At 35.2% G+C, this 14,333-nt stretch overlaps 2 protein-coding genes across 2 annotated transcripts; one reads left to right on the forward strand and one right to left on the reverse strand.

The window, feature by feature from the left end:
- The first annotated feature begins 2,089 nt into the window (after positions 1–2,089).
- Positions 2,090–9,393, forward strand: LOC103956835 (glutamate decarboxylase 1). The gene is made up of 7 exons (XM_048566487.1): positions 2,090–2,257; positions 2,464–2,668; positions 7,117–7,317; positions 7,602–7,816; positions 7,992–8,245; positions 8,355–8,407; positions 8,638–9,393. Exons 1-7 carry the CDS (start codon positions 2,172–2,174, stop codon positions 9,127–9,129), a joined length of 1,506 nt encoding a protein of 501 aa, XP_048422444.1. The 5' UTR covers positions 2,090–2,171; the 3' UTR covers positions 9,130–9,393.
- Positions 9,394–11,446: 2,053 nt separating this feature from the next.
- LOC103956815 (universal stress protein PHOS32) lies at positions 11,447–12,956 on the reverse strand. The gene is made up of 4 exons (XM_009368857.3): positions 12,639–12,956; positions 12,349–12,461; positions 11,945–12,063; positions 11,447–11,799 (listed from the first exon to the last, which is right to left on the reverse strand). The coding sequence occupies exons 1-4, from the start codon at positions 12,811–12,813 to the stop codon at positions 11,709–11,711; spliced, it is 498 nt and encodes a 165-aa protein (XP_009367132.2). The 5' UTR covers positions 12,814–12,956; the 3' UTR covers positions 11,447–11,708.
- Between the last annotated feature and the right edge of the window lie 1,377 nt (positions 12,957–14,333).

The raw sequence follows: 14,333 nt of genomic DNA on the forward strand, positions 1-14,333 counted from the left end.
AGAGAGAGGAAGGGGGTATAGAGAAGAGAGACGATAGACATAAGGTTTCACGCAAGAAACATTTTTAACTTAATCACTTTGCATAAGTATTGTGTTTTGATGTAATGTAAATTATTGAATTTGATGACTAATTTCCTAATATGAATGCTCATACGAAAAAAGACTCACATGTCTTCAAAGTAAAGACCAACCTAGTAAGCGTAATTTCTCAAATTGAAGGATTTTTGTGAAAGCATAATAAACCTAGTTGTTGGTGAAAATTAGCCACTAAACATTATTGAAACTCAACAATGAGAATCCGCACGGAAGAATGCAACTTAATAATAAAAGAGCGAACAACAGGGGCTGAAGAAGGAAACAAAAGAAAAAACAAGGAGAGAAGCTGTAAAGGTGGGGGATGAATCAAACAGGATCATGTCCCCAACTAAGCTACCAGAACGAGCCTGTGCATTAAGTGCACAAATTGATTTTTAATTTGAATCATGTCATTACACGTTTTTCATCAATTTTGACTTGATTTCCGGGTTTTGACTAGTTCAGTTTCGCAGTCAAACTGGTTCTTTCAAATTTTCCAAATCGAACTTTCCATTTTTTGGCACTACTGTTGCGGCACTCTGTGGGAGAGCTTTGAATAGCACTTCCTATTTATCTTTGAGAAAAAATGTTTTACTCATTCTAAAAATTTTATTTTTCACTTCTTATAATTTTTTTTAAATATAGAAAATTCACAGTGCCAATAACAAATCGTTTTATATTTTAGATAAATAATCTAAACTCTATTAACAAAATTCTCTTTGTCAACCAAAACAAAAGTGAAAAGACCAAATTTACTCAATCCACAAAATTAAAGAAAAATAACCAAAATAAAAATAATGGGGCAATTTAGTTAATTAAACACAAAATATTTTACTTTTTTTTTTTCTAAAGCCTCACAGCGAGATAACCATATCAGTTGATCACATTTTTGCGTCCACATTTTTCTCACAAATAAATAAATTTTTAGTGACGAAATAGTTGCCCAGAACCAATCATTAAAGATATGAATAGCTTCTTCAATGGCGAAAAATTATTAGAAGGTCGTCACTAAAAAGCTTTAACAATCATTTTATATTTGTTCTCTTTGTAAATTTTATTTTTAAAATTTTAATAAGCACATTCATAACATGTGTACAATTGCTAGTTTTTAATAATAATAACAATAATCAAAAGAAAACAAAGAATAAGCTTTTTTTTTTTTCTTGTTGGAAGAATAAATAAAAAAGAATTTAGGCCATGTTTACTTTATACTAATGTGAGAATGAAAGAATTGAAGAACTTAGAAATAAAGAAGCTAAATACAGAAAATCAAATGCGTGTCACTAAACACAGAAGAAAAAAAAAAAATTAAGAAATGAAATGATTCATATACCCATATTCTAGTAAACGTAAGAAATTCAAATCAAAATTATTGCAATTTCTAGTCCATGTCAGTTAACATGCTCTTAAAATTCTTCATATTTCATCTTCTTCTCAGAAAGTCTAACTATTGACCCTACTCAGTTTTAGGAAACAAAGAATAGAAAAGAAAAACTAGCCACTGATTTTGAATGGATCCTAAAGTCAAGTTCAAAACCAAGGGCGAGGGTCACAGAGAAAAGAATAATCTATACATTTCAACCTGAACTTTAGGGATGCCCTTCCTTCTAGGCTATGTATTATTATACTAATTCAATAACCATATTGTAGGACGAACGCACCGACCAAATGTAGGGGCTTACCTGGCAGTTTCCAATACAAATCATTTTTAATGAAACACCAATTAACATATGGAATTTGTTAACCACGGGAAGTGGCTTAGTGGTAAGAGCGTGAATTTCAGCTCTTAAAGTACAAAAATACAGGGAGATCACAGTTTGAGACTCTAAGTTGGTGAGTCTGCTTGACTGTGGTCAGAGAATGCTGAAATACCTCGGTTAGTCTTTCTGGCCCCTGAAAATGATGGATAATCATGACTTTACCCAGTTGTCTCCCTTAAAAAAAGTTAAAAAACATATGGAATTTGTTTTTCCTTATAAATATGTGTCTCTCTCTGTCCTCCCCCAGTTGTATACTACTATCCATCTTCTTCCTTCCCAAAACCCCAATCTCCTACACAATACCACATTTACATCTCTAGATCGATCATCACCGCCATGGCTCTCTCAAGGGCTGCGTCGGAGTCGGACGTCTCCGTCCACTCAACCTTCGCTTCTCGATACGTCCGAACTTCTCTTCCTAGGTAATTATATCACTTGAATTTCTTCATTTTGTGGTTTTATTTCATCGGTAATACTGTGAATCTAGATCATATATTTTGCGAAAAAAACTCATACTACATAATTTAGGTTTACAGTCGGACTATATAGTACAATTTTGCATGAAAACGAATTTCCCTCTACGCACATATGCATGATTCGTACCGATTGATGATTTTTTATCATGAAGGTTCAAAATGGCGGAAAATTCGATCCCGAAGGAGGCAGCGTACCAGATCATAAACGATGAGCTGATGTTGGATGGGAACCCTAGGCTGAATCTGGCATCGTTCGTGACGACATGGATGGAGCCTGAGTGTGATAAACTCATGATGGCCTCCATCAACAAGAACTACGTCGACATGGATGAGTACCCTATCACCACTGAGCTCCAGGTAATAAATTTACTCATTTCTTTTTATTTCCTTTTAAAAAGTCGCATCTTTTTTTATCAATATCATTCATCGTCAATCCCTTCCTATTTGGATGTCATTCCTATCATTTCTATTTGTAAGGTCACGGTTAACCCACGTCATCATTTTATATTTCTATTGTTTTTTATCTTATTATCTTTAGAAAAAAAAAATCAATATAAAATATTGACGTGGTTTAACCGTGACCTCACAAAATAGGAAGGGATAGAAAGGACACCAAACAGAAGGGCAGACAATCTGCCTCTGAATCCACTCCCATTTAGAAATTATTTATTATATTAAAGTAATAAGAACAGCATAAAATATGGACATAATTTAGAACGTTCTAGTAGTGGAAGTGGGTAAGAATATGTTAATTGTAGACGCGTTAATTAGGGTTATTATATATCATAAACAACGACTTAATCTTTTCTTAGATGTTTTAAAAGTAGATGCCATGTTTGCGACGTTGTTAATTGCGTTCGACGTTTAATAATCCACATGCTAAGGCCTGATTGGTAGTAATAGCAATATTATTTTCTGAGGATTCCTGAACTTTAGCTTAATTGAATTTTTTTGGTTAATAAACTAAAAATTCGGAAGTATTAATTCTTAAATTTGTTATGATAAGAAGGAATAATCTTTTTAACTAATTCTGTTAAAATTTTTATTAAATAAAGATCCCACAACCTCTCTACTTGTCATAAAAAATACGAAAAGGTCTTGCCGTCTCGTCAGTTGGAAAGTCTATCTTCTTCTTCTTCACATTCGTTCTTTTCTTCTTTGCCCGATTGTCCCACAGAAACTTCAAAGCCATAGCAGTGTTGCTCAAACGAAACGGTCAGCTAAAAGCTGCACTCAACACATGTCTTGTTTTTATTGGGCCACCTAACTTAACGAGTAAAATAGTTAATACTCAAATATTGTCCTGCATTAATTTCAAACCTTCATTAGTATTCACAACCGTTGAATTAGTATAATTTTGAAGATTTTTTTTTTTTTTTTTTTTACTACCCCACCCCTACCCCACCCCTTTAACCCACCCCGTTCGTCGAACCTAGGACCTATACTACCCCACCCCTTTAACCCACCCCGTTCATCGAACCTAGGACCTATACTACCACCCACCCCGTTCATCGAACCTAGGACCTATACTACCACCCACCCCGTTCATCGAACCTAGGTCACCCCGTTCATCGAACCTAGGACCTATACTACCACCCACCCCGTTCATCGAACCTAGGTCACCCCGTTCATCGAACCTAGGACCTATACTACCCCACCCCTTTACCCACACCCTCACCACTAGGCTAGCCCATATGTTGTAGTACCGAAATTATGTAGCGTGAAAGATTTTATGTGTAATGCCTAAAGTGGTTTAATAAAAACACAAATAAGAAAAATGATAATAACATGGCAATCTGTAATTTGTGCGTAAGAAGGAAAAACTCGAGGTAGGTGTTTTTGTGATTTTTTTTTTTTGAACAAAAAATATTAATTACATTAAAAAAGTGAAGGTATTTTTGTGAATTAAATTTTTTATTTTTTTAGTACATTGGTATTTGTACACTAGAAGGAGAGGGAGTTCGGTTAAACCACACGATGAGCAAATTAATTTGATGTCGAATTTACTATTTACGAAATTCGAATTTAAGACTTTTCATTTCCAAGTGAAAATGAACACTACAGTAATACTTAGTGGCGTGAGTTAAATTATTTAAATAGGAATAGTGTTAGTGATATGACCGAGACCCGTGCATTATTCCAATCCAATTGGCCATGCTTATAGATATTTCAGTTTCTAGAACCACGGACTTGGACTTCTAATGTGAAATCGATTCGCCGCACCACATATATCAATGTCATGCAGTGTCGGACGCGAAGTACCCCAACAACGAAAATAGTCTTTGTTATTGAAGAAAAAAATGATAAATAAATTCATTTTGGTTTTTTGCACACTTTTATTTAATTATGTTCATTATTTTTATTTAATTTATTCAATTTGAAAGTTAAATTTTTTTTTAAAAAAAAGTGTGAAAAACTAATAAGAGTGAAAATTATTTTCTCTATAAACTTAGTTCAGTGGCCAAAATATTTAGAAGAATTATTTTAAGTTGCAAAGTTATAAAAAAATTGTTCTTAGGACCACATGGAAGGCTTTGTGAAGTGAAAATCTTACACGAAAATAAAAATGGATTTCCTTTAATGAGAATGAGTTGTTTTTTTTTTTTAAAAAAAAAAAAAATTACGGTTGATATTACCACTCCAAAGCTATATTAAGAAAGAAAGATAATGATTTGAACTCGATAAGCAATTTATTGAACAAAAAACATAACTACCAAAACAATTACGACTTTTAAAAAAAAAAAATATTATTATTAAAAGAAGGGAAAATATTCAAAACTATTACAAGGATTTAGAAAATAAGAGAATTTAGAACTCGGAATGCATGGGTAGAAACCCAAAACCTTATTCACTACTTAAGCGATAACAAGAGTTGATTGAGTTCTCAATAGTAGTGGTATTTAATGGACGAGGAGGATCCTCTTCAGATCTTCTTTGTGGGGATCGTAGGGATCTTCACATCCTAGCCGTTCATCGTATATTGTGTGGTTAGTTTTTTTTAGGTATTATTTATGTTTAATTTTATATAAAAAAATCTAAAATAATTTATGACCTCACGATATACGATGAACGGTTAGGATGTGAGAATCTCTAAGATCTCTACAATTTGAATTCGGATAGGATTCAAATCTGTATTTAATATCATAAAAATTCAGATAACAGTTTTTCATTATATTTTTCAGTAATTTTCTAGTTTTAAAATTAATATTTTGACTCTGATGTTTAGTTAGTTACTAGGAAACTCGGACCACTAATTACAAATCCACAAAGGAAGTGGGTAAAAATGATATTGAATTCTTTGGAATGAATTCTTAGCAGTGGGGTAGGGTTTCTGATGCTTGCCTATTAGCTTTATTTTCCTTCATTAGTCAGCAAGTTTAGTTGGGAGGGACAAGAAAGGGCTGCCGTGCCGCCTATCACCAAACGCCATCTGCGGCCCTGTTATGCTTTCAACTTCCACTGATTAGTCTTTTGCCAAAAGTTATATTCCTGGACAATACGGTTTAGGAGAAAGGGACTCGTGTTTATAGTCAGACCTTATGCACATTTGGATTTAATAATGCACTTATGAACTGCAAAATTTTAATCAATTTGAGGACAATTTTAATTTGTTCACCTACATTATTGTCCCAATATTTTCAGAAGTCTTATTCAAAGAGTATATTAGAAATACTTTTGGAATGACTGAATGCAAATTTTGATGACTAAATATATTTTTTTCTCATGTTTGTTTTGTTTTGATTTTGATTTATTTAGGGTAAACTTGATTCCAAAATAAAGCCTTTCTCTTTCGGTTCACTTCAAATGCTGACAGACACAAAAGATGAGTCAAAATGTCAAACTTTTTTTTTTTTTTTTTTTGAGAAAACGATTTGTAAGGAAAGGGGTGACTTTAGTCTTACAATAAACTAACAATAATGTGGTTCAAATTCGTCTTTGGAGAAAATTGAACCTAAAACCTTTCACTTACAAGTGAAGAAAAATACCTTAGTTAGATGTATAAATTATTTTTTTGTATTTACTACTTTTTTTGTTTTTTTGGTATGACCACTTTTATTTTCTATTCCCTCCCCTTCTAGGAAATATAAAATCACCAGTTACATATGTCAAGATTAACTGCACGCATGGTTTATATAGAAATTATTCAGTCCGTTTTGTAAAACGTGTTGATGTGAAAGATTGGATGCATGTTTTGACTTTGGTCAAGAAGAGGGACCAAACTTTCATTGACGATCGAGTATGCAGGAATCAGTTTTAAAGCTGAATTAGAATTAAAATTAGAATCAGTCTCAGTCAAGAAATTTCCAAATGTTGACTGCATAGTCGTACATTTAAAGTTTCGGAATCGAATTAGAATTCGAACAGTGAATTTTTTCTTTTTGTTCATCTTTTAACCGATCTCTAACTTTTAGATTTTTCAACTGCCATCTTTGTAGCATTGCGTTTGCTTCTCTAAGTTAAAGCTTTGCGTATACCAACTAATGGAGGACAACTCACGATTATGCTGATTGTATTGTCTTACGTGAGGAGAGAGACAAATAAAAATCGAAAGAGAAATGCTGTTGACATGCATTCTAGAGAGACAAATAAAAATCGAAGGATAAATGCAATTATGACACTCATTATGAGAATCTAAATGATACGATTAACCACTCACAATGAATTTGTAATTTGTTTTCTACTAATTTATAGAATTAATTTTACAAAACTTATGATAAATTCTGAAAGCTAAAGGGTGCACGTACAGTTAGTGCATACATGGAACTGATGTGTGTGTTGATATTGTGCGCATGAAAACATGACAGAATCGGTGCGTAAACATGATAGCTCATCTGTTCAATGCACCATTGGGAGATTCAGAGGCAGCAGTTGGAGTGGGAACGGTGGGCTCTTCTGAGGCCATCATGTTGGCTGGCTTGGCATTCAAGAGGAAGTGGCAAAACAAGAGGAGAGCTGAGGGCAAACCCGTTGACAAACCCAACATTGTCACCGGAGCCAATGTCCAGGTATTCATATAGCTGTCAGTGTACAATTTATGCTATGAAGACACATTCTTAAACTACATTGATGAACCACGGTATGTGACATGGGTGGTCGACTTGTTGCCTTAGTTATCATGACTAGTTGGTACTCGAACATCACTTGTCGCGTAATGTAATGTGATTTAAGAACCAGTGCACAAAAAATTTGGTACTTTCAGCATTGCAATTAATCAAACTACTGTGACTCGTTTTTCCTCTGCTACATATATACTGAACTAAATAAATATATCTTGTTGTATAAATTTAAGGTGTGCTGGGAGAAGTTTGCAAGGTACTTTGAGGTGGAGTTGAAGGAGGTGAAGTTGAGGGAGGGCTACTATGTAATGGACCCTGAGAAAGCAGTGGAAATGGTTGATGAGAACACAATCTGCGTTGCTGCTATCCTCGGCTCCACCCTCAACGGTGAGTTCGAAAATGTGAAGCTCTTGAATGATCTCTTGATAGAGAAGAACAAGGAAACTGGGTATGCATCTCTATCTCTATCTCTATCTTACAAGTTCGTTGGTGTCGGCGTATGTACGTACATTGTGACTTTGGTGCACTTGTAGAAGATTAAGAATTGTAGTATTTTAAACTGATATTATACCAACTGATGTGACACATTATTTACTGGTTTACATCTTCTACTTGGGACGCAGATGGGATACTCCAATCCATGTAGACGCAGCAAGTGGTGGGTTTATTGCTCCATTTCTTTACCCAGAACTGGAATGGGATTTCCGTTTGCCCCTTGTGAAGAGCATCAACGTTAGCGGACACAAGTACGGACTTGTGTACGCAGGGATTGGATGGGTCATCTGGAGGAACAAAGAAGATTTGCCGGAGGAACTCATCTTCCATATCAACTATCTTGGAGCTGACCAACCTACTTTCACCCTCAACTTCTCAAAAGGTACTTTTTTAGAAGACTTCATTAATTTAGTGATAGAATTAATAATTAGTTCACTTAATTAAGTACATGTTAAACTTTCGACTGAGTATAAATGTTTTTCACAATGCAGGCTCCAGCCAAGTTATTGCTCAATATTATCAACTGATTCGCTTGGGTTTTGAGGTGAGTACACTAATAACTTCTAAATGAAATAATCATGAAAATTTAACCATTAATTATATGTACATGTCAAATGGCTAATAGGACACCTCCAATTTCCTGATAGACCATCTTGCATAAAATATTAATCCAATAGAAAAATCATTGAGACATCTAATTGTGATCAAGTAATTAATATGCACGAAAGTCTCAAACGTGATACTAATATGTTAATTCTTGTATATGTAAATCAGGGATACAAGAATGTCATGGAAAATTGTCGTGAAAACATGATAGTACTAAAAGAAGGATTGGAGAAGACAAGTCGCTTCAACATAGTCTCCAAAGACGAAGGTGTACCCTTGGTGGCCTTCTCTTTGAAGGATAACCATCGCCACGACGAGTTTGAAATCTCCGACTTGCTTCGCCGCTTCGGATGGATAATTCCGGCATACACCATGCCCCCGGACGCACAACACATCACCGTGCTACGTGTCGTCATTAGGGAAGACTTCTCTCGCACTTTGGCGGAGCGGCTCGTGAATGACATCAAAAAAGTGTTGAGTGAACTTGACAGGCTTCCATCTAAGCTTAGCTCCAATGTGAAGGCTGCTGATGAAGATGGTGAGAAACCTGGGACGACACTTGAGAGTAAGAAGAGTGATTTGGAGAAAACAAGGGAGATCACGACAATTTGGAGGAAGTTTGTTATGGCCAGGAAGCAGAAGATGAATGTTGTTTGTTAGAAAGGTCTCCCTTTTGCTACTCTTAATGAATTATTGACCTATCTTCTAAGATTATGTGTGTTATGGCCAGGTTAGGGTTATTTCTGTACTTGTACTATTGTCCTTACAATTCGGGTGGGAGTGAGCGTCCATTTTGTTTGGTGTGTGACAATTTCTTTTGCTCAAGTAGTTGATGCCGGCTGCTGAGCATTTTACCCCTTTTTACTTTGTAAAAGTTCAAAAGGGGCTCCTGAGTATGTATGCTGATGACAAGACTTAATTAAATTTGCAACCAAAATTTTAGGTGCCTTATTAATAAAATAATCATTGCTAACCAAAATTGCTACAGCCCGTCCCGAATTATTTGTATTGTAGTTGTGAAATGAGGATTTTGTCCTTGGTGGTTAATTTCCAGTTTGGGGTGTTGTTTAGTTGTTCTTTTTGGTTGTGAACTTATTTGGATCACACACACTCACACACACCTATCCTTCCCCCGTGACTCTCTCTCTCTCTCTCTCTCTCCTTCTCTCGGATTTCTTCCATTTTCTTCCTCATCGTACGGACAACTTCCATCCAACCATTTCAAGCACGGATCGTGGTTTTCGTTGGTGTTTTTGGACTCCTTTCGAGCTCAGGAGTCGATTGGTGGTGTTGGTTGGACGTGAAACCTTCGAAAACCCGAGAACCAGGGAACCTCGAATTGGAGCACTGTTCTTGCACACATGATCGTGAGGTTTTTAGAAGTTTTTAAGGTTATAGGGAGCTTTAGAACCTTCTCACGAAGCTTGGGGAACAATTTTGAAGTGTTTTGGACGTCGGGAAGCCCAGTTCCAGTGAATTGTAGGTTTGGCCGGAATATCGTGAGTTTTTCCGGTGAGATTCTATTGGTTTTAGGTCCCCAAAGTGGTAAGGTTCTGTTCTACTCGTTGTAAGCTTCATTTTGGTTCAAATTTCATGGAATTTGGTTGAGAAATGAAGAAAATATTAAAGGTTGAAGTTTTTCCCAGTTTCCGATGAGAATTCGAGTTGCAGACGGCGACGACCGGCGAGGCTCACCGGAGAAGGAGGAGAATATTTCGTCAGAGTTAACAGAATATTCTAACGGCGTCAGGTAACGGTCGTTAACGTATGTTAGGGTTTTAATGGAATATTCCTAATGCCGTTAGGGTTCCACACTCGTGCCAGGCACGTGCCCGCGCTTGGCCGGTGAGTGGCGGAGTGTGGGAGGTCAGAAAATTATTTTAAAAATATGAGGATGTTCGTGAAGTTGAGTAGATCACGTTGGTATATTCAAACACCCCAATTGAGCAATGTATGAGAAGTTATTATCTAAGGTTGGTTATGTGCGTTAAATTGACCTTTTTTTATCGTTATGGACGACACTTGAGAGTAAGAAGAGTGATTTGGAGAAAACAAGGGAGAACACGACAATTTGGAGGAAGTTTGTTATGGCCAGGAAGCAAAAGATGAATGTTGTTTGTTAGAAAGGTCTCCCTTTTGCTACTCTAATGAATTATTGACCTATCTTCTATGATTATGTGTGTTATGGCCATGTTAGGGTTATTTCTGTACTTGTACTATTGTCCTTACAATTCGGGTGGGAGTGAGCGTCCATTTTTGTTTGCTTTGTGACAATTTCTTTTGCTCAAGTAGTTGATGCCGGCTGCTGAGCATTTTACCCCCTTTTAAATTGTAAAAGTTGAAAGGGGGCTCCTGAGTATGTATGCTGATGACAAGACTTAATTAAATTTGCAATCAGCAAAGAACTCTGATTAAACATTTCATTGAAGTTGTTTCTTGTATTAAGTAATAATCCAATGTCGAAACCCAATTGGTCTCACAAATAACTAAAGATTATTTGGACTACAATTAAGGAACAATTACCTGGAATCATCACAAGCCAACGTAACAATCTACTTTTTTGTTTGTTTTTGTTTTAATAAATAAAGATTAAATGAGATTAAATTTTTAGTAATAATCGTATACGAGATATCTACCCTCTCATAAAGGGAGTGAGAATCTACTTAGTAATTCCGTCAAATAACACAATGAGATTTCTTCCCTCCACTTCCATACGCGAACAACTCATCATAATTAGATTTCCACTCCCGACACCCAGCCCACCCTAGAGTTTAAGACTGGGCAAAATCATTCAACTAATTAGGATTCTATGAAACAATAATACAAAGGGTGATTTTCATACTTTTCTTCAAGCTTCTCACACGTCTTTATTTTCTTTTTGTCCTTAGGTTGGATAAATCATAAAAACAATGGTCATAATAGAAATGTGTAAGAAATTAATAAAAATGTGTCTTTAGCATTATTCTGATAGAATGCGTAAAGTCAAATGGAAGATATTAAATTGAATATATTTGCTTTTACAAAAATAAAAATAAAAATTGAACATCTTTGCCAAAGAGCATATATCATATCATAACAAATACCCATCAATCCAAAGCCGACAGAATAAAAACATTCTATAATTACGAAAAGGAAAGAATAAAAAACCCACAAAATACCCCCAAGCCCTAATTTCCTTGAATTTCAACACATTATAATTCACAACTACTTGTTATTATTTGAAAGAGTTCCCTTGAGATTTATGGTTTGGATGATTGCGCCTCCTTGACAACTGTAACTGGACATGAAGCATTTGTCACCACGTAGTTGCTAACACTGCCCAGCAGCACCCTGCAAATTCACCACATATTAATCATCCATTTTGTAGGAACAAAAAATTAATCCAACGCAAAACCTTTATTTTCTCTCTTTAATTTTGTGTTTTTATGAGAAGGTGAATTAATTTAGTGGAGATAATTAGTCAAATAATGGTTACCTTTTGATAAGGCCTAATCCCCTGCTTCCAACAACAAGCGAATCAAGCTTGAGATCTAGCACAGCATCACACAACTTCTCCCCTGCATCTCCCCAGTACACCTTGGCCACAACCTTGGCCTAATCACGATCCACATACAAATTAATCACACTCTAGTTTCTAATCTAATAATTAATGTCGACGCACAAAAACTAATTTTAAAAAGTACGGCTACCAATCTACAGCATTTGGTATACAATATCAATATTTGTTTGATTATCATACCGACCGTAAGGATAGTATATACAAATTACTGTAGATTGGTACACCAATTGTTATATAGATAACTAGGATATGCAAAAGAATATGAGAAAGTATACAAAAGAATATGAAAAATGAGATTAATATGTAACAAAGTAACATACCCCTTTACTTCTTGAAACTTTATCAAGAACATCAAGCACCTCTGGATCATTAGTAAGTCCATACTGCTTTGAGACGTTACTCTCCAGTACAAGTTCTTCCAAAGGAATCAAAGCTGCAATCAAAAGCACCAAAAACCAAAAGAAATTATGTAGATGTAATTGATTTATACATACATACATACATACATATATATATATATATAATAGATAAGTCATGAATTAAAAATAAATCATTAAGGTAACTAATGACAATTAACAAGTGTATATATGTAGAGGGAGAGACTGCGTACGTGATCCAGTGTTCTCAAACAGCTGCTTCCTGCTTGTTGCAGCTTTGGGTGGCTCAACGTGGATTAATACGATGCGATCTCCTTCTTCGATCAGATTATCGACCGCCCATCTTAGGGCCAATTTGCTTGTTGCTGAATAATCCATGCCTATTCCTACACTGCGTTCCTTCCCCATCGATCTCGCCTCCTTTCTCGCTCTCAATGATTAACTTTTCTTTTTATTTTTCTGGGTTAATCCGGCTTACCTATAAATACTTAGGTATTGGTCCTTTACTGTGGATGCTACAGCAGTAGGAGAAGGTTCTTGAAGGCTCTAGCCAGTAGCCAATTGGCGTCCTTCCTAAGGTTTACAATATTATTAATAGGAAAACAGACAGAAAAAGAAATTAGCATAAATTCTCCTGCAAGTTGGTCTTACGTGCATTATAAATACCATTTAGTCAGTGTGCGCCCACTGATTTTTGCTTTAACACGCATGGATTCTTCCTTTTTTTTTTATATAGGTAAAATACTTAATTACTTGATACCCAATTTGCAGATACTTTTCTTGTAGCATTTCTAACAAGTTGGACTTGTGTGGAAGCGTTTTTAAAATGAAAAACTCTTTTAGAGATAATATCTTTTTTTTTTTTATACCGAAAACGCTTTATAAACACCCACATCAGTTTTTTATGGAATTTATTTTTACTGAATGTGGAGGTTATTTCATTTTCAATTTAAATTGTTTTCATTTTAATAGAGCTAAATTAAGATTAAATACCAAGTTGGACACGAATTCTAAGAAAAAAAAAATACCAATTTCCTATGGAAAACTACCAAACAAAATCCATTCTATTTGGATTAAGCCGCATTTTGTAGCCAAGACATTAATAACCATAAATTCATTCATATAGGTAGCGTTTGGTACGCAGACGGGACGAGACGGGACGGGACGGAACAGATGTTCTGTGTTATGTTTGGTACGCGCAGGACGGAACAAGACGGTTGTTCCGTCCTGCGTTTGGTAGTACATGGACGGAACGGAACCAAAAGATTAAAATGACTAAAATATCCATGTTCCGTCTGTTGTTTGGTACAATTTTATGGGCGGAACGAGACATAACTCTTTTTTTTTAATAAGTTGTTCAAATTTGAACACTATTATCCGTTATTTGTTTTTCTTGGTCCAAATTTTAATAGGTATATGTTGTGTTTCACATGCAAACCCCTTTAAAATTTGTAATTTTTCCCGTTTTCCACACCTTCATTCGAATTTTCACCACAAACCCATCAAATTTTATTGTGCAAATTGCAAAACCCACACCCCAATTCAAGTTTTAGTCCCTAATTTTGGTCCTTTCAATTGTGGGTTGTTGTTCAGGGAGTTTAGGTTCTACAAACATTAGAATTGGCCTTGTTTAGAAGGACACCCCTCTAAATATTCCCCATTGCAGGAACAAGGCAAACCACATAAGAGCACATGACAAATGTTGAAAAATGTTGAAAAATATATAAGTTTAATGATAATGCATATCGTAAACATTTTAGGGTTTAAACATTTAGAACTTAAACAAAGAAAATGAAATATGCATAACTTAAACATGAAATATCCGAAATCAAACATTCGTCCCGACTTAAAAAACAAATAATGTCTTGCTAAAGTAATAATGAAAACACTTAGAAGTTGATAAAGTTCCCCATACTAAAACCACAAAT

The sequence above is a fragment of a genome, unplaced genomic scaffold (genome assembly GCF_019419815.1).
Source record: "Pyrus x bretschneideri cultivar Hongxiangsu unplaced genomic scaffold, Pyrus_bretschneideri_v1 Contig41, whole genome shotgun sequence".
Lineage (NCBI taxonomy): Eukaryota > Viridiplantae > Streptophyta > Magnoliopsida > Rosales > Rosaceae > Pyrus > Pyrus x bretschneideri.